The 20,050-nt window shown below is 40.0% G+C and overlaps 1 protein-coding gene across 6 annotated transcripts in view; it reads left to right on the top strand.

Moving 5' to 3' along the window:
* The window catches only part of atp11c (ATPase phospholipid transporting 11C), a 126,100-nt gene that overhangs the window by 51,989 nt on the left and 54,061 nt on the right, over positions 1–20,050 (top strand). For all 6 annotated transcript variants that reach the window (XM_022684269.2, XM_022684268.2, XM_022684264.2 and 3 more), the window contains exons 2-3: positions 1,896–2,015; positions 9,224–9,313. In XM_022684269.2, the coding sequence (XP_022539990.2) occupies positions 1,896–2,015; positions 9,224–9,313 (210 nt within the window). The remainder of the gene's footprint in view (positions 1–1,895; positions 2,016–9,223; positions 9,314–20,050) is intronic.

Genomic DNA, 20,050 nt, shown 5'->3' with positions numbered 1-20,050 from the left:
TGGACGAGTGCTGAGTATGAACGGTTGTGTGCAATACGTGTAAATTGTAAAGCGTCGCTATTTAAGTTGAACTTCATGCATTGATTCATTCCAAAGAATATTAAAAAAAAAAAACATATTTTTTTTAGTTTCTGACTAAAAAATCACTAATAGGGCTAGATATCGAAATTCGATAGGAAAAAGGCACTGACTGAAATGTCTCTGTACTACCGAATACTAAAAGGTCTAAAAAAAAAATCTGTTCATGTTTTTGATACTTTGCACATAAACGTGCCAAACACTGAGAGCGTTTATATCTCTCCTAAAATATTATAAAACAGTAAAAACAATGCTCTAGTCCGACCTTAACCGCACTCCACTATTATTACTGCCCCATCTCAAAAATACATGGAAGTAGCAGCATTGAAAAAATTATAAAAATTATAATAATTTGGTGATTGAATTAAATGATTGACACCACTAATATGATTTAATATAAATTGGTCAATGTAATGCTAATATTAAAAACAAAAAAAACTGAAATGCATAAAGCAATATGTGTAGGAAAATTGTAGTTTAAGCACAAGCAATGATTTTGTAAAATAAAATAAAGTGCCACAAACATGCTCACTGTTTGTTCCAACAAGATCCAGAAAGATAAAGTCTATTTTATGGTGACAGTATGAGAATGAGTTTACTTATTTCAGCTCTTAAATTATTCATTGTGTAATGATAATTTACTGTTTTTTTGTTGATGTTACAATTTATAAAAAAAAAGCTGTCAAAAAAGTATCGTTTGAGTAACTGTACCGAATTTAAAGTAATGCAAGTATCAAAAATTTGAGAACGATACAATTGAAAGCAGATGTTTCTGCTGTTTTTTTATGCCATCCATACTATTATTGTCATTGATTCATTAAAACCTGAAATATTATTGAATACACAGTTCAGTTTTTTCCATGAATGAATTTCAAAATTCTCTACATGTTAAACCATTAATTCTTGCAACTGCAAATGTTTAACTGCTGTAAATCAGGAGAAAGAAGTTTAGAAGTTAGAAGCATTATCTCAGTTAGTAGCATGATAATGTTTATCGATGATCGATGATTATCAGGCTGTCCAGTTGCTCTCTTTGAGAGAATGTGCAGCACAAGTAAGGTCTGGGGTTGTGTAATAAAGTCTGTGCTGGGTTACAGGGGTTAGGGGTGTAAAATAAGCAAGGTCAAGGGTTTATGCAATATTTCTGAAATGTTAAATTGATGTATTATAGAGTGTTGTGTGTAAATATATGTATTTTTTGTTTATTTTGTTTTTAATTTTTGCAGCAGGATGTATCTATGTGAAGTCCAAGGAAAATTTCGCCTCTTAGCTTAATGCTTATAAGTGAAAGATCTATTTTGCCTGTTTACTACATAATCAGAGAACAGCAATTTAACACATCAAACATCAGTCTTTATGATATAATTTTTTTAATTGGAGATATGGTCGTATTTTGTAAATACTGCAGTATATGGTATTACTGTTCTACTTCCCAACCCTTGCTTTTTATGTAGATGCTCTATGGTGGTCCCAGTTGCTTGATGGAGTCCAGATACTAAAGTGTTCTAATCATACTCCTTATGGTATAACTGTATAACTGTTTAGCACGCTGCACTTTCTGTATTAGTCCTGAAGCTCGATTCCCAGAGTTCTTTTCAGCAGTGTCATCTCCACGCCGAGGCCTTACATGGTGTTTAAGGCGCTGTGTTTCTAAATCGGTCTTCCATTTGGTTAAGTGGCTGAACTTGACATGGAGCAGGCCTGACAAGTTTAAATGCTCTGTCTGAACAGGCCACCGTGGCATTGTTAAATCGCGTGTACTTTAATTGATCCCTCCGTTTCTCTCTCTCTCTCTCCCCCTGTCCCTGTCTCTGTAGTTTGGTGGGGATGAGAAACGAGTGGACAGCAGGACCATCTATGTAGGACATCGTCCTTGTCCGGCCACCGAGGCCTTCATCCCACCCAAATTCTGTGACAACAGAATAGTGTCTTCCAAGGTAGGTGCTCTTCTTCTTCATATTTCATATTTTCACATTTACAATGCAGGCCTGTCATGATAATTATGTTGATGGTAGGGCTGCACGATATATCGTTTAAGCATTGTTATTGCAATGTGTGCATGCACAATGAACACATCACAGGACATGCATTGTCACTTAAGCCAAGTAAATCAAACACGTCACGTTGCAACGTTTTTATTCTTGACACAAGAAGTAGATACACAGCGCTGTCTCTGTGTCTGTGTGAGTGACAGACTACTGCTGCCTGAGAAGTGCGAGGGGGAGGGGGAGAGCGCAAGGGGAGGGGGGGTTAGGAGTAAACACAAGGTAACCGCATGGCCTCCATCCACATGGTTGGGCATGTGCTTGTAAACGCACGTGTTGAAAACTGTGCACCTCAGTCCAGCACAGTTTTGCAGTGCAGATATTTCCAGTTACAGCTGAATTCATGCTTTTAATCTCAGAAAAACGCTCTTATTTACCTTATAAAAAGCCATTTAAATGCCTGATTAAAGGGCCGATTATTGTTGTTCCATTGTTTTCCTCGGGTTTTGAGAGCTCAGCGCTGACTCAGCTCTTGGCTGGTCCGGACGCAAGACAGCACGTGAGTAGGGGCGGGTCTGGTGACGTAATGGCCCTGGATTGTTTAAGAAAAAAAAGAACATTTGCAATGTAAAAAATTCCAATATTTTGCAGCCCTAGTTGATGGTATAATGCATATATCAAGCGTAACATTATGACCACCTCCTTGTTTCTGCATCAGTTTCTGCACCTATTATTATTATTATTATTATAGTAGTCCACCAACAGCATCCTGTGACCACTAATTAAGGACTAGAGGATGATGAACACAAACAGAAAGGACAATAGCTGCTCTGTGGTGGTTTTCTCTCCTGTGGGGTTCTGATTATTGAAGAACAGGGTGAAAGTAGGATAAGTAGGATAATAATAAAGTATTCAGAGAAAGAGAAGAATTACAGCCTGTTATTATAGTACAGATATAACTACAGATTGGTCCTATATGCTCATTGGAGCTGAAAAACTACAATTTGCCCACCCCAGATTTATTCCCAATTTGTAAGATCAAATAGCCAATTCCCGTCCATATAAACTCCCCCTTTCTTCCCATCTCTTGCAATGCTCCCAACACTAGGAGGGTGAAGACTAGCTCATGCCTCCTCCCAGTCTGGTGTGCTCAGAGGAAAGCACCGGATCCTCAGCTCTGATACATCAGCACTACGAGTGGTAATAGGAAAGAGCGCCATCTACCCATCCAGAGAGAACATAGCCAATTGGTCTATCTCAGACTCCGGCTGCTGATGCCGCTGCGGCATGACCCAGGATTCAAATCCACAATCCTCTTGTTTTAATCTGCTGTAAAGAGCATTTAAAATGCACTACAAACTTTTAACAGCAGATATAAAATGGCCAAAACTTATCCTTACATCTCCAAAACTATTATTTATTTATTCTATTTATTTGTTTATTTATTTTAATGATTATAGTTCACATTTTGTCCCAATTTACATGGCCAATTTCTCAACCCACTCATTAGGACTCCCCCTATCACTAGTAATGTCCCAAAACCAGGAGGGTGAAGACTAGCACATGCCTCCTCCGATACTCCTCTGATATGCTGAGGCAGCATTGCCAAGTTGCATTACAGCACTCTTAGAGGAAAGCACATCGACAGCAGTTCTGATACATCAGGTCACAGACATGGCTTGTGCTGATCTACATCACCCTAGGAGTGATGAGGGGAATGAGCGCCATCTACTGTACCCCCCAGAGAGAGCAAGGCCAATTGAGCTCTCTCAGGGCTCCAGCAGCTGGTGGCAAGCTGCATGACTGGGATTCGAATCAGCGATCTTCCGATTATAGTGGCAGCACTTAGCCCACTGGACCACTCGGAGCCCCGAAAACCAATACTATTATTACCTGAAAGTTCATTGCTCTTTAAAAGAGTATAATTGCATTACCCTACTATCCTACTGTATTATGAAGAGGTCATTGGAATAAACTGACAATAATTCTTAAAATGACAATATTTGTGATAAACAATATTTCACTATATTGTCTACAAAAGATCAAAAGGTTTATCGTGACCGCTTTACTTCCATGTGTTATATATTGTGATTGCAGGACAATGAGATTAGAGTTTTAGTGGTCAGGCTTTAAAATGGCAATTTAAAAAATTGTGTTTTGCTTGTTTTTGTGTTTTTTTCTCTTGTAAGCAGGGCCTGTTTTTCGCCAGCTTGTAATTAGCAAGTGTTGTTTACTGCCATGGCAGCGCAGTGGCTGTGGGCTAACACACACGAGAGAGAGAGGGAGAGGAAGAGGGAGAGAGAGAGAGAGAGAGAGAGATGTACTGGCTGCAGCATTTGGAGTACATGTCCGAGACACATTCCTCATAAGCCCTGGTGTCTGACCACCTGTTCGTCCAGGTGAAGACACTGTCCTAACCTCCCGCTGATCCTGCGCCAAAACATCGCTTTCTCCTTCTTTCAGTCTCTCAGTCTCTCCATCCGAGCTCTCTGTGGGTGTAATCTCATAATAATTCAGTTTGATTTCAGCTCATGTTGTTCATGAATGCAGAATGAGCTCTAGGGACATGATGCTACACTCGTCGTAACAGCGTTTCTTTGGTTTTCTCAAATGCAAACAGCCAAACTTTGTGAAAAAGATCTTCGCCTGCATCTTCACTTCTTGTGGGTTTTTTTTTTCTTCTTTCAGAATTTTTGCTCTTTAGTCTTTTTGTGTCTCTAAACTGCGGTTTGTTCTTTGGAATTCCAGAATTTTTACATTGATTGCTAAATGTCATATTTTTACCTCATTACAAATCACAACTGAACTTTCTACACATTAGCACCCATCTGCCGTCCGTCCACTTGGCAACATCATTGCAATTCCATAGTAACCATCTAGTATCCACTTATAATATGGTAGAAACCACTAGTTGCTTAGCCCTGTTTATGTGCAGCCCTTAATATTAGGATTTATTGTATATAATATTCTCATATAGCTCATGTTTATATATACCTCTTAATACCATAGCAACGTCATGGAATACCATAGTAATCCCTTACCAACACCATGGTAACCACCTATCAAGCACCATAGAAATCACCTGATATAGCCTAGCAACCACTTACCACATAATAATCATAAACCACTTTAGCTGCATAACTGTTACCTGATATTTGTTTTTAGTTTGAGGGTGATTGTATGCGGCCCAGCGAATAAATTGTGACCAGTTCTCACTTTCCAAAACGTATTTTGTTGAATTTCTTCTATTCCATCAATACATTTCTTAAGTGCTTTTAATAAATTTAATAAACTCCTATATCTCTCATATTCAGCCCCACCCCCAGCACACATTTGCAGTGGTTTAAATAAATCTTTCTATTCCCCCTCGTCTCTCACCAACCCCCCCCTCCAACCAGCAGCTCCTCCTGTCTCCTCACGACAGAGGCCGCTTATTTTTCTGTCAGCGGCGCGGCCGGGGTGCCCGAGAAATACACGCTTACAATTAATGACCGAGCAGAGAGAGGGTGATTCAATCTGTCCCTCGGCCTGATGGGACTTCCTAAATCTCCCCCATCTGACAGCAGAGGCGTTCTCCAAACGGCGGGGAGAAGAGGAGTGTACAGAGCTGAGGGGTAAAGAGACAGAGAGAGGGGTGTAAAGAGACGGAGAGGGGTGTAAAGAGAGAGAGAGGTTAAGAGAGAGAGAGGTGACGAGAGAGAGGTAAAGAGAGAGAGATGTAAAGAGGGGTAAAGAGAGAGATAGAGAGAGCAAGAGAAGTAAAGCAGTAAGAGAGAGGGGTAAAGAGGGGTAACGAGAAAGGTAGAGAGAGCGAGAGTAAAGAGGGGTAAAGAGATGGGTGGATAAAGAGGTGTAAAGAGGTAGAGAGGTGTAAAAAGAGAGAGGGAGAGAGCGAGAGAAGTAAAGCAGTAAGCGAGGAAGTAAAGAGGGGTAAAGAGAGAGCGGGTTAAAGAGAGAGCGAGAGTAAAGAGAGGGAAAAGAGAGAGATGGATAAAGAGGCGCAAAGAGGTAGAGGGGGTAAAAAGAGAGAGGGGTAAAGAGATGGGTACAGAGAGAGGTGTAGAGAGAGCTAAAGAGAGAGAGCTAAAGAGAGAGGGGTAAAGAGAGAGGGGTAAAGAGAGAGGGGTAAAGAGATGGGTACAGAGAGATGTGTAGAGGGAACTAAAGAGAGAAAGGTAGAGAGGTGTAGAGAGTGGGGTAAAGAGAGAGAGAGAGAGAGGTAAAGAGGTGTAAAAAGAGGAGTAAAAAGAGAGAAATAGAGAGAGATAGTGACGGGGTAAAGAGAGTGAGAGAGAGAGGGGTAAAGAGAGAGGAGTAGGAAGAGAAATAGAGAGAGAGACAGATAGTGACGAGGTAGTGAGAGTGAGAGAGAGAGGGGTAAAGAGAGAGGAGTAGGGAGAGAAATAGAGAGAGGTTAGGAGAGATTTATGTAAAGAGAGAGAGAGATATGAAGGAAAGAGAAACCCCTGGATTCTGTGGGGAATCATGTGATCCTGCAGTAAATGCTCTTTAATTACCAGCGGTGTGATGTTTACTCTTCTGTATGCGTCTGGCTTCCATCATCCCACTCTTTCCTCCTCTCATTTTTTTTCTTCTCTAGACCATCCCGCATTCCTCTCCATCTCTTCTCCACTGCAGCATTCTGCTACTGTCTCCACCGCTTCATATAAGGAGGACAGGCAGCTGTTATCATATAGAACCATCTCCTGATCTCCTGTTTGCTTTAGTTAAATAAATTATTGCATTGCTGTGGTTGCTGTGTCCACGCTGTAGCTCCTTTTTAAAGGGCGTAGGATTTGCGTTACTGTGTATGGATTATATATTGGCTCTATTTATTAGTATTTCTTTTTATTGATTGATGCCACACAGGCACAACAGATTGTGGACATTCTCTGCAGTTGTTTGTGTTTTTTTTGTGCTTGTATTAATGTTATAATTATTTTTTATATATAAACATTTATTGTTACATAAATTCTTGTCATATTGTCCAGTTCTCATATTCACTATTAGACTACTATAACACTGTGATTCTCAATATAATTCTATTCTGTAGGGCTGCAACGATTAGTCGATATAATCGACATTGTCGATTTTAAAAATTTGACTACTCCAAATGTTTTTTTTGTTGACTAATTGTAATTTCCGCCTCTTTAACACCCTCTCAGGTTCAACTGTGCTATAGGCGTGGATAATACTTTTGTACACAGACACATCACAATATGCAAATCAGTCAATCAGTAATACCCCCCTCCTGCTGACGATGTCCAGCCATCTGCTTCTCACCCCTATCAGAGGCACACTGCTACTGCTGCTGCTGCAGCTCAGCCAATCAGCTCTCGCTTCTGCCCCACCCCTAAACCCATACATCACCCAGTGCCCCTCCCAAACTACCCCTCCTATTTTTTCTTAGCCTTTTTCAAATTTGAGTTTAAAGGTGAAAAATAAGATGGGAAAATGGAGGGTCTATTTTTTTTTATTGAAATCGTTGGGAATGGTTGGAGCTACAATCACTAAATACAGTAGTTCACTCAGTATGATGCAATAATAAAGAAACAGCATTTTGTGTCTGAATGCTATGTTAATGAATGCAGTTAATAAAGAATGGCCAGTTTTAAGATAAGAAAGGCCTCAGTAATGTGGATAACCACTTTGTACAACAGTGGTGAGCAAAAAAAAAAAAAAAACAAGCTTCTCTAAATGCACAACATGTCAACACATGAGGTGTTTCCTCATCAGTCAGACAAAAACAGGAAGCTGGGCCACAGTGTGGGCCTGTTAATACCAGTTAATCATCGCTTTAATGCCACAACCTATTTAAGTATTGCTGACTCCATGGTATTGGACCAGTTAGACTTATATAATATTAAAATTTCATGAGACAATGACTTTAGGGTTTTTTATTGTAAGCCACTGTAAGACAATAATCATCAACAATTAAAAGAATAATAAAACATTTAAAATAGATTACTCTGTGTGTAATACATGTATTAGAGCTTAGGGTTGAGATTTCCCACCACTTTAATCAGGCCGGGTCGGGTCGGGCTCAAGAAAATAATATGTGATATAGCTGTCCGTTATTTAATGCTATTTTTATTTTATATAAAGCTATGGTGTGATAATCACAATATAGCTAAGTAATAAATCAAAGTGTTATATATATATATATATATATATATATATATATATATATATATATATATATATATATATAAAGTTGCACCAGTTAGAATGTTATAATCACACAGCTCTGAGCGCACATGTGAGCTCTCTTTTTTTCCTTTTTTTTGTCCGCATTTGACTTGCAGCGCTGTATGTAGCTGTTCTTAATTTTCTTTCTTCTTAAATAATAGGTCTATGATTCTTAAGTGTTGCAATGTTAATTAACATCATCCTGTTACGATTTTGCTCATTCAAACAGCCCGGAAATGTTTTTAAATGCTCCCTTTTAATGCCCTACTTACTAAAAAATGTGGAGTTTAAATCTGACTCCGGCTCATAATGCCAGTTTATGGGATGCTCGGGTCGGTCTCGGGCAGAACATGCACAGGCTTGGGTCGGGTCGGATTTTTTGGGCCCTGAATTACTGAAATACAGTGACTTTTCATTGATGCTCAGTTTTTTTTAGATGCACTAGAACATTATAAACAAAATGTATATTGTAACAAAACCCCTAGTTTACCCAAACTTTAAACTGCCAGGCCTTTAACCAGGCTTTAAACAGAGAGAGAAAGTACTGTAAAAGAGTGTGAGGATGAAAATCATGCAGCTGCCTCAGACCGGATAAGCTAATCGCCTCTCGTTTCAGGGTTAGTGAATTAAGGAGATAGGTTGTTAATTTAAATCAATGGAGTACCTGCTGGACCCGGAGGGTTGCCTTCCCCAGCCACAGGCGGCCCAGAACACCGGAACACCCTGAAGTCACTGAAGCCCGCGCTTGAGAAAAATGGGCTAAAGCAGGAGTTGATGAATATTGAATGTATTTTAATCTTTCCTGTAGCTTTTTTTTTTTTTCTGAAGCACCCGCTGTGCTTTAGCTTCAGAAAGCTGCTTTTTCATAAGACATGCCAGCAGTTCTTAAGGCTCTTAGCTGTTCGCTGGCAGGGGAATATTGATTTGTCTGTGTTGTAATGTTTGCATCTACTGTTTTTTTGTCTCCACAGTACACTATATGGAACTTTCTGCCAAAGAACCTGTTCGAGCAGTTCAGACGAATCGCCAATTTTTACTTCCTCATTATATTTCTGGTTCAGGTAAGTGTTGTTTATGCAAGATCAATGGAAAACTATGTGTGTGTGTTTTGTGTGCATTTATTTGAGGCGGGCAGCAGGAACAGTGTGCTTATCATGCAGCTCTTCGGCTGTCTGTATCCTGCTGTGTCTTTATTCTGTCCACTCATCTGATAGAGGAAGGAGAAGCCGCCGCCTCCACTGCCTCTCTCTCTCTCTCTGACTAACATTGTATAGATGTTTGATCACAGCAGAATTTTGTACTCAGTCACTTTCTATTCTGTACACAGCACTGGGTAAGGGTATGTACAATGGATGTGGGCTTCATATAACGACATATTAAGAGTAAATATATGTCTTGCTATATCATATCATTAAACACATCATCGAATCTTCATGGGACATGGGCAAGCAGTCAACAGTGCATCGCGCAGCTTGATTTAGGCCGTGTCCGTGAGTCTTTGCTATCATAACAACGGGAAAAGTATGCCCTGTTTGGGATGTACTAAATATCTTAATTAATCATGGGTGTGTTTTAAGCGCAACTTAAATAATCCAATCAGTGAGTCACTTGCCGTTTACTTTAAGAGCCACATGTGATCTGGAGGATTGCTATTTTATGGTGCAGCTACCTGGACGTGTCCAGCACTTTTTATCACAGGAACTGACCTGCTCATTCAGACTGTGAAGGTGTGCCAGCAGCTGAATGCCTATATGTGCATAACATGCGTAACAAAGGTGTTCAGTGAGTCTGTGTTGCCAACATAGAAATGAACTGAATTATACTGTTGATGTCTTTCTAGATTGTATTCAGTCTGTCTTTTCCGTTGCCAAGATAGCAATACACTAGAAATGTCCATCTTCCCCTCTTTTCCTTCTCTATCCCACTATTTCCCTTTGACGTCCTTTAGGCTCTGTCTTCTTTTACTGTCTGTACATCATTATTGTAAGTCGCTTTGCACAAAAGCGTCTGCCAAATGTAATGTAATGCAAGGCAAGTGGAATTCACATGAATTGTGCTGTCCACTCTAGGTGGTAATGCCTTCTGTGACAAAGTCCTGGTTCACAGGTGATACCTGTGTGGTTTAGGAACCCTAAATGCCCACACAGCTTTGGACATAGCTCGTTTTATTTTTATCCGTTCTATCCATAATTTATTTCAGCTTACCATGAGTACAGTAAGCTAATGTTGAACCTCAAGGTAACACCTCACAACTTATACAGATGTGGGCATTCCCAAGCCATTCCCTGAGGTTACACTTCATGATCAACTGATATATACTGCTGATAGGTAACTGAACAGTTCAGTACCTCAAAAAGCACAATAAGACCAGTGTATGCAGTTCTGAAAACGAGGATTGGTTTACTCGTGGTTTTTGTTGTGTGGGCGCTTTTGTTTTGGCTTACGTGACTTGATGCCTTATTCTGTAGTGTGTGTGTGTGTGTGTGTGTTTGTATATGTGTGTGTGTTGTTCTACAGGCGGCCGGTGTTTGCCCAGTGCTGGCATGTGGCTGGCGTGCCTCCACTAATCCTGCTTCCCTCTGGAGGGGCTCCTTATCCTTAGTGCCCAGTTCTCCCCACGCAGCGTGCTATTATAGTGCCATGAGGGAGACACACACACCCTTTTGTAGCACACACACACACACACACACACACACACACCTACGCAGTGCACCCGTCACTCAGAGACCACACTAGCATCACAGGTCCAGAAATAGATCTGCACAGTTCTTCAGAGACCCTCCCAGCAAACGCATCATCAAACCCAAACCACATCTCTGTCTCACTCACAACCACTCATCTCTTTCTCCATCTCTCTCATTCTCTCTCTCTTTTCCTGCCTGCCTTTTTTTCTTCTTCCTCATGGTCTCTACCTTAACCCTCTGCATTCTTCCCTATCATTTGTTCCCCATCACTTTCTGCCCTCTTTAATTCCCCAGTTCTCCTAAGCCACGCATCTTTTCTCCTCTCTCTCTCTCTCTCTTTCTCTCTCTCGCTCTACCACATTGTCTCTACCACAGATACCTCAGACCATGCGCATTCCTCCTAGTCATTCGTTCCCCACACCCCCCTCCTTATTTCTCCAGTCTTCCTCTCTCTCTCTCTCTCTCTCTCTCTCTCTCTCACTATTCCTTCTTCTCTCTACCTCAGATGCCTTAAGTTATGCTCATTCCTCCAAGTCATTTATTCTCAATCACTTCCCTCCCCTTTATTTCTCCAATTATCCTTTGTCCCTTCATCTTTACTCATCTCTCTCTCTCTCTCGCTCTCTCTCTCTCTTATTCCTCTACTTAATTGTCTCTACCTTAGATACCTCCTTCCAAGGCATTCCGTCACGTTCTCCCTCTTTATTTTTTAAATCCTCATGTGCCCCTCCATCTTTACACACCTTTTCTCTTCCTCCATCTCTCTCTCTCTCTCGCTCTCTCTCTCTCTCTTATTCCTCTACTTAATTGTCTCTACCTTAGATACCTCCTTCCAAGGCATTCCGTCACGTTCTCCCTCTTTATTTTTTAAATCCTCATGTGCCCCTCCATCTTTACACACCTTTTCTCTTCCTCCATCTCTCTCGCTCTCTCTCTCTCTCTCTTATTCCTCTACTTAATTGTCTCTACCTTAGATACCTCCTTCCAAGGCATTCCGTCACGTTCTTCCTCTTTATTTTTTAAATCCTCATGTGCCCCTCCATCTTTACACACCTTTTCTCTTCCTCCATCTCTCTCTCTCTTTCTCTCTCTCTCTTTCTCTGTCTCTCTCTACTTCATTGTCTCTACCTCAGATACCTCAGACCATGCGCATTCCTCTCAGTCATGCGTTCCCCCCTCTTTATTTCTTCAGTCCTCCTCTCCTTCTGTTTCTCGTCATTCCTCCTTCTCTTTTTCAGATGCCTCAAGTTATGCTCATTCCTTTAGGTCTATAGTTCCCAATCACTTCTCTCCACTTTATGACACCAATCACCAATCCTTCTGTGTCCCTCCATCTTTACTCATCTCTCTCTGTCTCTTTTCTTCTCTTATTCCCTCTACTTAATTGTCTCTACCTTAGATACCTCTATTCTCTAGTTCTCCCTCTATATTTCTCAAATCCTCCTGTGTCCCTCCATCTTTACTCACCTTTTCTCTTTCTCCCTCCCCGTGTCTTTCTCCTTCTCGTTCACACACACACACACACTCTCTCTCTCCCCCTATCTTTCCCTCTCTCTTCCTCTCTACACGGCGTTGCAGCATATCTCTGCTGACGTCAGCAGCTAGGAAGCCCTCTGTAGTTCTGTAGAGCCACAAATAGACACTGCCTGATAAAAAAGCACCACTCTGCTAAAAATAGCAGCAAATGCCGGGTCCTGATGGGAATAGAGGGATGGGAGTGAGTGAGAGAGGGAGAGAGAGAGAGAGAGAGAGAAAGAGAGAGGAGAGAAGAGTGAACGAGGAGGAGGAGGAGGAGGAGGGAGACCGGGGGATCTCTGTCTTTAGAATGCACACGCTGACACAGATCTTGCTGGAATGTTCCGAGCGTGTGTGTGTGTGTGTGTGTGTGCGTGGGTGGGCGAGTGCATGAGTGTGTGTGTGTGTGTGGATGAGTGTATGTGTGTGTGGATCACACTGTGCTGCTAAGCAGTGAAATGATCTGTAATTGTAAAGAGAGAGAGCAGAATGGGAATATTAATGTGGGGTAGTGGTAGACACAGACAGGGATGGGTAGGGATGGGTACGTGTGTCATGGTCTTTACAGATAATGGTAACTTGCTAGTTTACACACTGTGCTTGACTGATTGGCTGCACTCGGTGCTGTGCAATGTTGGTGAAACTGCATAGCTGTGCTGTGTGTAGCCAACTGGGTGTGGGAATAAAAAACATTAAGGATGCACCAATACCACTTTTCCATTCAAACATTTCAATACAGAGACCCAGTCCTCAAATATTTCCGATGCTTCATAATTACTGCTTCTCAGGGTTCAACAGTAGTGATTGCCCAAATGACCCAGGCAAGAAGATGTGCTGCCTGGACAGCACCACAAAAAAAATCACTTGCCCAGTGGGTTGTGTTGATATTAAGGTGTTAAGGGGATGCAGAGAGTTAAATCAGTGAACGTAACTAAGGTCAAACTCAAATCTCTGAAATATTTAACCCTCTGGAATCCAAGAAACAAGTATAAGGCTTTGTTTAAAGTAATTTGACAATTTTACCATGAACTAATGCTGCGTTCCATTTCCCTCAAATGATTGATATCAAAGTTGGGAATGAGATCGTTCAGATATCAGCTACTGTTGATTATGCTTTAAGCAGCATTCTGTGCATCTAAACACCATGAAACCGTGCTCAAAAAGAGAAGTGTAAAACTACTGTATGTACTACTGATTTAGTGAGACTGAAAATAGATAGAAGTGTTAATGCTTCTGTTTAAAACTACTGCTTTTAATGCTGCTGATGTGTGAGATGGTCATGTCTGATTGCTATCAGAGGCACACTGCTGCTGCTGCAGTTCATCCAATCATCTCTCCGTCCTGCCCCGCCTCTAAACCCATCACTCAGTGCTCCTCAAAAACTATTTCTTTCTTTTTTTTTTTTTTTTTTTTTTTTTTTTTTACCTTTTTTAAATTTAAGCTGAGGGTGGAGTCTACTAAAATCAGGGAGGTTAGTGGGCCTTTAAAGATAAGACTTGTTTCTCAAATGCACTATATTATCGCAAAGATTTTAATAGAAACGTTAAGATACAACTATTCAAAACTAACATATTCTCTGTACCACAATAATATTCTAATAAATGTACCAGGGAATACCCTAATAAATATCCTACTGAAAGTGTTTCTTTTTTTTGTCAAGACTTCAGCAAACTTCCCACAGATAAAGTTCACAAAAGTTCCTTCTTTATATATGAGCTTACAAGCTTGCTTATTTTCTTTTAGTTTAATTTTGCCTGTTGTGTGCACCCGCACAGCTGCAGGTGGTCATGGTTTGCACAATGTTTTATAATTAGTTGCATAACTACTGGAGTGCAGAGTTTTATCTGTCAGAGTTTTGGCCATGTCAACATGTGAGTTATTGGAGGTGTGTAAAAATAAATGCTATAAATAAAAATGTATTGGCTGTATCATGTAATTATCATAACAGACCTACATTAGGTACAAAAGTATGTAGAACTGATATATAACATACCACTTACACACATGCATAGTATATATCATTACGATAGACCTTGACATTTAATTTAAAATCAGCTGCAAACTCAGCTCCCTGGTGTCACAAAATCATTTTAATCTTTTAGACTTTCAGACAGCCTGTAACCGTTTAAGATGAGTTTTTCTTCAATCTTTTTATTTATTTTAATCATTTTGTCTTTTCATTTATCAAATTTTATGTTTTACCTTTTAGCACTATTTTTTTTTATTATTAATTTCATCCTTTTATTTTTTATATTTTATTTTAGTCCTTTATTTTTTTAGTTGTGTTTGTATTTTATTATTCTACTTATTTATCTCTTTGTTTTATTGCTTTGCATTTTAACCTGTCTGCATATCCTTTTATTTTGAATTATTTTATTTCTTCGTAATTAAATCTTGTATTGTTTGCTTGTTTTTTTAGAATCTAAACAGAATTTTCATTTCCTTTAGTGTTGTAGATGCTCGGCTGCATTGAAAATGAGGGTTACCCTTAATGTATTTATTGAGGGGAAAATAAAAGTTGATTGATTGATTGATTGATTAAAACAAATAAAAATGGGGAAAAAATGATAATTAAAACTGTACTAATTGCCTGTGTTTAGCAGTAAACTAGTCCTGCTTCTAGTTCTACACAGATAATAGTTATTAAGATGTGTATCTGTAGCTGTTTTTAGAACCCAGCATTCTTAAAGAAAAGGAAAACACACTGAACTGAGCCCATTAGCTGCTTCTCAGCTCACTGCAATTTGCCGCACTTTCGATGCAGTAGGTCATTGCTTTCCGGTCTCTAGAGAGAGCCGAAACCTTTGCGGAGGTGAGTTACAGAACACCAGCGTTTACTCAGCGTACAGGACAGTGCAGGAAGTGTTGTAGAGGCGATAGCAGAAGGCCATGTGTTCACCGGGGCGATACCGCGTCAGCTCTGTGCTTAATGTTGCAATATAATCTAACAGTGCGCTCTATTCTTGTGTAATAATGCCATGCTTAAAAACTGCCACCTAATGAGCTTGTTCTGCATTCCTGATGGTATTTGTTTTGTGTGTGTTCAGCATAATGAAAATGCATTGTAACCAGTGCGTTCTCAGGAGCTCTAAGGAAGTCTGAGACGCTGCCCCTCACGAAATGGACCCATTGTGCTGCTTATACAAAATTATATTCTCTGAAACACAGTTTCTGAATCATGTGTTTCCAAAGAATCATGCTCTAAGGTTGCTGTAACGGTTACTGTATATATACTAGGGCTGTCAGTGTTAATGCGTTAATGCACGCAAATCATTTGGAATCAGTAGTGCAGTATTATTATTTTTTAATGCAATTAATTACGCTACCAAGTTTGACTCAACTTCTGAGGTAATCTGTCCTGCCCCTGCCCCCGCTTGTGGAAACAACAAGGCTGTGCTGTGGTCACTTTTTCCAGATTTTTTTTTTTTCCAATTACCCAACCTACTCATTAGGAATCACCCTATCACCAGTGATGCCCCAACGCCAGGAGGGTGAAGACTAGCACATGCCTCCTTCGATACATGTGAAGTCAGACTCCGCCTCTTTTCCAGCTGCTGCTGATGCAGACTTGGCAACTAACTTAGCTTAACGATGCAGCGCTTACAAGCCAAACAGCACAGCTACAAACAAAGCAGCAATGGAACTATTTTATAACCAAACAGATCGTATTTTCTCGTCCTCTTTAACTCAACATCTTTTAATAAATATCGATAATGGAACTGTGGTATAATCGCAATAATGCACTCTAGATTCGTGCTAGAACATGTAATATTTTAAGAGTAATATCCTCTGGAGTGCTAAGGATATTACTCTGCCTGCAGTCTCCTGCCCATTACTGCAGCACAGCATTGCCAATATTACACGTTATAGCACGTCCTCTTGTGTATTATTGCTTAATTGAATTTTACATTTCTTACAATTATTATTTTATCTACATTTAAATATCCACTATAAAAACTTGCAGAACTTGCAGAAGAAAATAAGTGCAATTAATCTCAGTTAATCACAGAATACTGTTGATTTGATTTCATTTTTTAATTGATTGACCACACTAGTATATAGAGATTACATGAAGACTGTGAGGAGAGGAGGAGAGAAAGGCTGATAAAGGCTGAGTTTCTGTAAACTTAGTCACAATGTATTGCGATGTAGTGTAAAACCTATTGATTCTTCAGCGTGTCATGCTGCATTTTGACAGTACTACATTCAAATAAAGTTATATTGAGACCCCAGAAAGCCAGAGTACTAATTGAGCTCAGCTTACTCTACTATCCTATCCATGTACAGCCTGTTTAGCAGCAATATGATATGAATATTGATATGAATTTGATATAATTAATAAGTAATAATTATAAACCATTGGAAAGTGCTGTTAAAGTGCAGGAGAGTTCAGCAGAGCATTTTTAGGACTCTTCTGGAACTCCAGTGGGGAAAGCAGTAATAAGGTGAGAGGCGTTTTATGGCAGCCTGATTGCTGGTGTGTGGAGGTGGCTGTATATATCTGTTTATCTTACACCCAGCACCTGTTTACATGTGTTTTACTGAGTTTACCCCGAGTGTGATGCACAGAAAGTCCCTCTGAGATCATCTATTTAATTTTAGTTCAGTCTTCTGAAATGTTAATGGTCTAACACTGCAAGTAGAAATGATACAGTACTAAAATGTTTGTGTTATCTGTAGTTTGTGGGTTGAATGTTTGTTGCTTTTTAATGGATTATAAGAAAAGTGAAAGATTGTAATTCTTTATATGAAGAACCATCTTTTTATTCCCATGCATCTTCCAAATGTTCGTAATGACATTTCTGCCTTACCTGCTGTAGGTCTAGTCATAGAAGGTGGGTGGCAGGGTGTAGCCTTCACCCTGAAATTGAGCTTTGATTGCAGCACACATTCTCTGTAGAATTGTTTTAATAAGCTTCTTTATTTAAATCCAGTGTTGCACAAAGTCTTCTCCTGCACATCCCAAAGATTCTCAATGAGGTTAAGGTCTGGACTCTGTGGTGAACTCTCGCAATCCATGTGTGAAAATGATGATCTCATGCTCCCTGAACCCTGAACTCTTTCACAATTCCAGACCCATGAATGCTGGTATTGTAATCTTGGAATATGGCTGTGCCATCAGGGAAGAAAAAATCCATTGATCATCATACATCAGCTCACAGACGCATTGTGCTGATCGACATCACCCTTCGGAGTGATGAGGGGAAAGAGCACCATCTACTGTACCCACCCAGAAAGAGCAAGGTCAATTGTGCTCTCTCGGGGCTCTGGTAGCCGCTAGATGGCAAGCTACATGAACAGGATTCGAACTGGCGATCTCCTGATTATTGTGGCAGCGTTTAGCCTGCTGGACCACTCAGAGACCTTAAACTAAAATCTTTGATATATTAATTTTTTCTTATACATCTAGTTAAATACAGGGACTAAAATCAGTTGTGCTGCTATAAAGAATATATTTTTTAATTATTAGTATAACTTCTATTTTTGGCCTCACACTTGCTGCCAAACACAACCTGCAGCTGTGGATCATATATGTGTATAAAATAACTGGTTTATAACTATTTATAGCTACTTAATTTTTTAAAACATGCACTCCATAAGATAAAACCAGCTTTTAAATAGCTTAATTTAAATTTGATGTACTGGACTGTACTGGTATAAACCTCTACGCAGTCCAGGTGTGTGTGTGTGTGTGTGTGTGTGTGTGTGTGAACGTTAGAGAAAGAGAGTACGTAAGAGAAAGACAGTAGTTAAGTGGGGGACTCAGCACTTTTCCGGAACCGCTCTCTTAATATCTTTAATCGTAGAGGGCACCGCAGCTGGGTACCACCAGATGGGCCTTTATCAATTTATTAGATCGAAAAACGACGTGCCGCTGCGCCGCTGTTCTGCAGCATTCATCACCTGCGTGGCCGGCGGGGGGAGTTGGAGCGTTTTCTGCTGAACACAGTCCGGCTACCAGCTGAAGGGGAGTAAGTGGTGGGGCGTATGTCAGGCAGAAGTGATTACAAATAGAGCGGTGAGAACATTAGGCTACATTAGGAGACTTTCCCTTCTGGGCTCCGACTGGCTCAGCAGATTAAAGGCGTTTTCACACCTGAAGGTCCAGACAAGAGTCTGCACTAAGGTTCATATCTTTGTTACGTTGCACAACAACTGCTGTTCTTTGTTGTTTTACTATGTTTAACTGCACTACCTCATTCAATGCGTTTTCTTTATTTTCATGACTATTTACATTGTAGATTCTCACTGAAGGCATCAAAACTATGAATGAACACATGTGGAGTTTTATGTACTTAACAAAAAATGAGCTGAACCTCCACAGTCACCGGACCTGAACCCAATCCAGATGGTTTGGGGTGAGCTGGAGCACAGAGTGAAGAAGGCAAAGGAGCAACAAGTGCTAATAAACACCTCTGGGAACTCCTTCCTTCAAGACTGTTGGAAAACCATTTCAGGTGGCCACCTCTTGAAGCTCATTGAGAGAATGATGCCAAGAGTGTGCAAAGCAGTAATCAGAGCAAAGGGTGGCCATTTTGAAGAAACTAGAATATATATATTTTACCTTTTTTGGTTAAGTACATAACTCCACATGTGTTCATTCATAGTTTTGATGCCTTCAGTAAGAATTCAGTAAGAATTCAGTAAGAATTCAGTAAGAATTTTGGCCTGTACTGTATCTTATACTTTTATTGTAGCTTCTGTGTACTGTGTATACCTGCTGCTACTGGATGTCCAGAATTTCCCTCTGGGATCAATAAAGCATCCATCTGTCCATCAGTCCATCCATCCATCCGTCCCAGTACATGTTATGTGTAGTTTTGGTTTCATACTGCAGTTTAGTGAGCGGACTAAAGAAATTTACTACATCCTGTCATCATTATTATATATATTATATAATATATTATATAAATTATATATTAATAATTGATTAACATAATTTACATTCTACAAGAGTTCGATTTTGAATTGCTTTGTTTTTTCAGGTGTTGTGCTGAATTCTAGCTCTCTGTCGTGTACACGCTTTCATCCTGCAGCAGAAGGAGTGTAACTTAATTAATTCCCAGTCTAAGTTTGTGTTCATACTGTTGTGTGATTCACCTTCAAGCCAAGGGTAGTCAGATTTCTGCACAACACCAGTTCTTTTGTCCTCTGATTTGTTTAAAGACTTCCTCAAATTCCTGTAATTAATCTGAAAGTCTGAACCGTCTATTAAAGTGTTTCACACTGCAGACGAACCGGATTATAGTTCAGTAGATCTGGACCAAGACCACCTCTTTTGTAGATCACAGCCCCTTTCACACCTTCTACGTTTGTTTGGACCCAAACTGAAAAATCTGAAAATCTGGACCAAACATGGCAGGTGTGAAAGCAGCCTAAGATGCTACAAAATGGCCCAAGCATTTTGAGTTCAAATCCTGGGCCTTACTGCTTCGGCATCAGCAGCCAGAGTATGAGAGAGCTGTGAAACTTTTGACTGTGAACTCAATAATAATAGCTTACACCAAAATGATTTAATTTTCGCTAAACTCCACACACATGCAATTGAAATACTGTAGATGATAAAAACAAATTCGTAAAGTAAATTGGCCAGTATAC

The sequence above is a fragment of the Astyanax mexicanus genome, chromosome 10, assembly GCF_023375975.1.
Source record: "Astyanax mexicanus isolate ESR-SI-001 chromosome 10, AstMex3_surface, whole genome shotgun sequence".
NCBI lineage: Eukaryota > Metazoa > Chordata > Actinopteri > Characiformes > Acestrorhamphidae > Astyanax > Astyanax mexicanus.
Note: the sequence above shows the minus strand (reverse complement) of the source record. Positions and strands in the feature narration are given on the sequence as shown.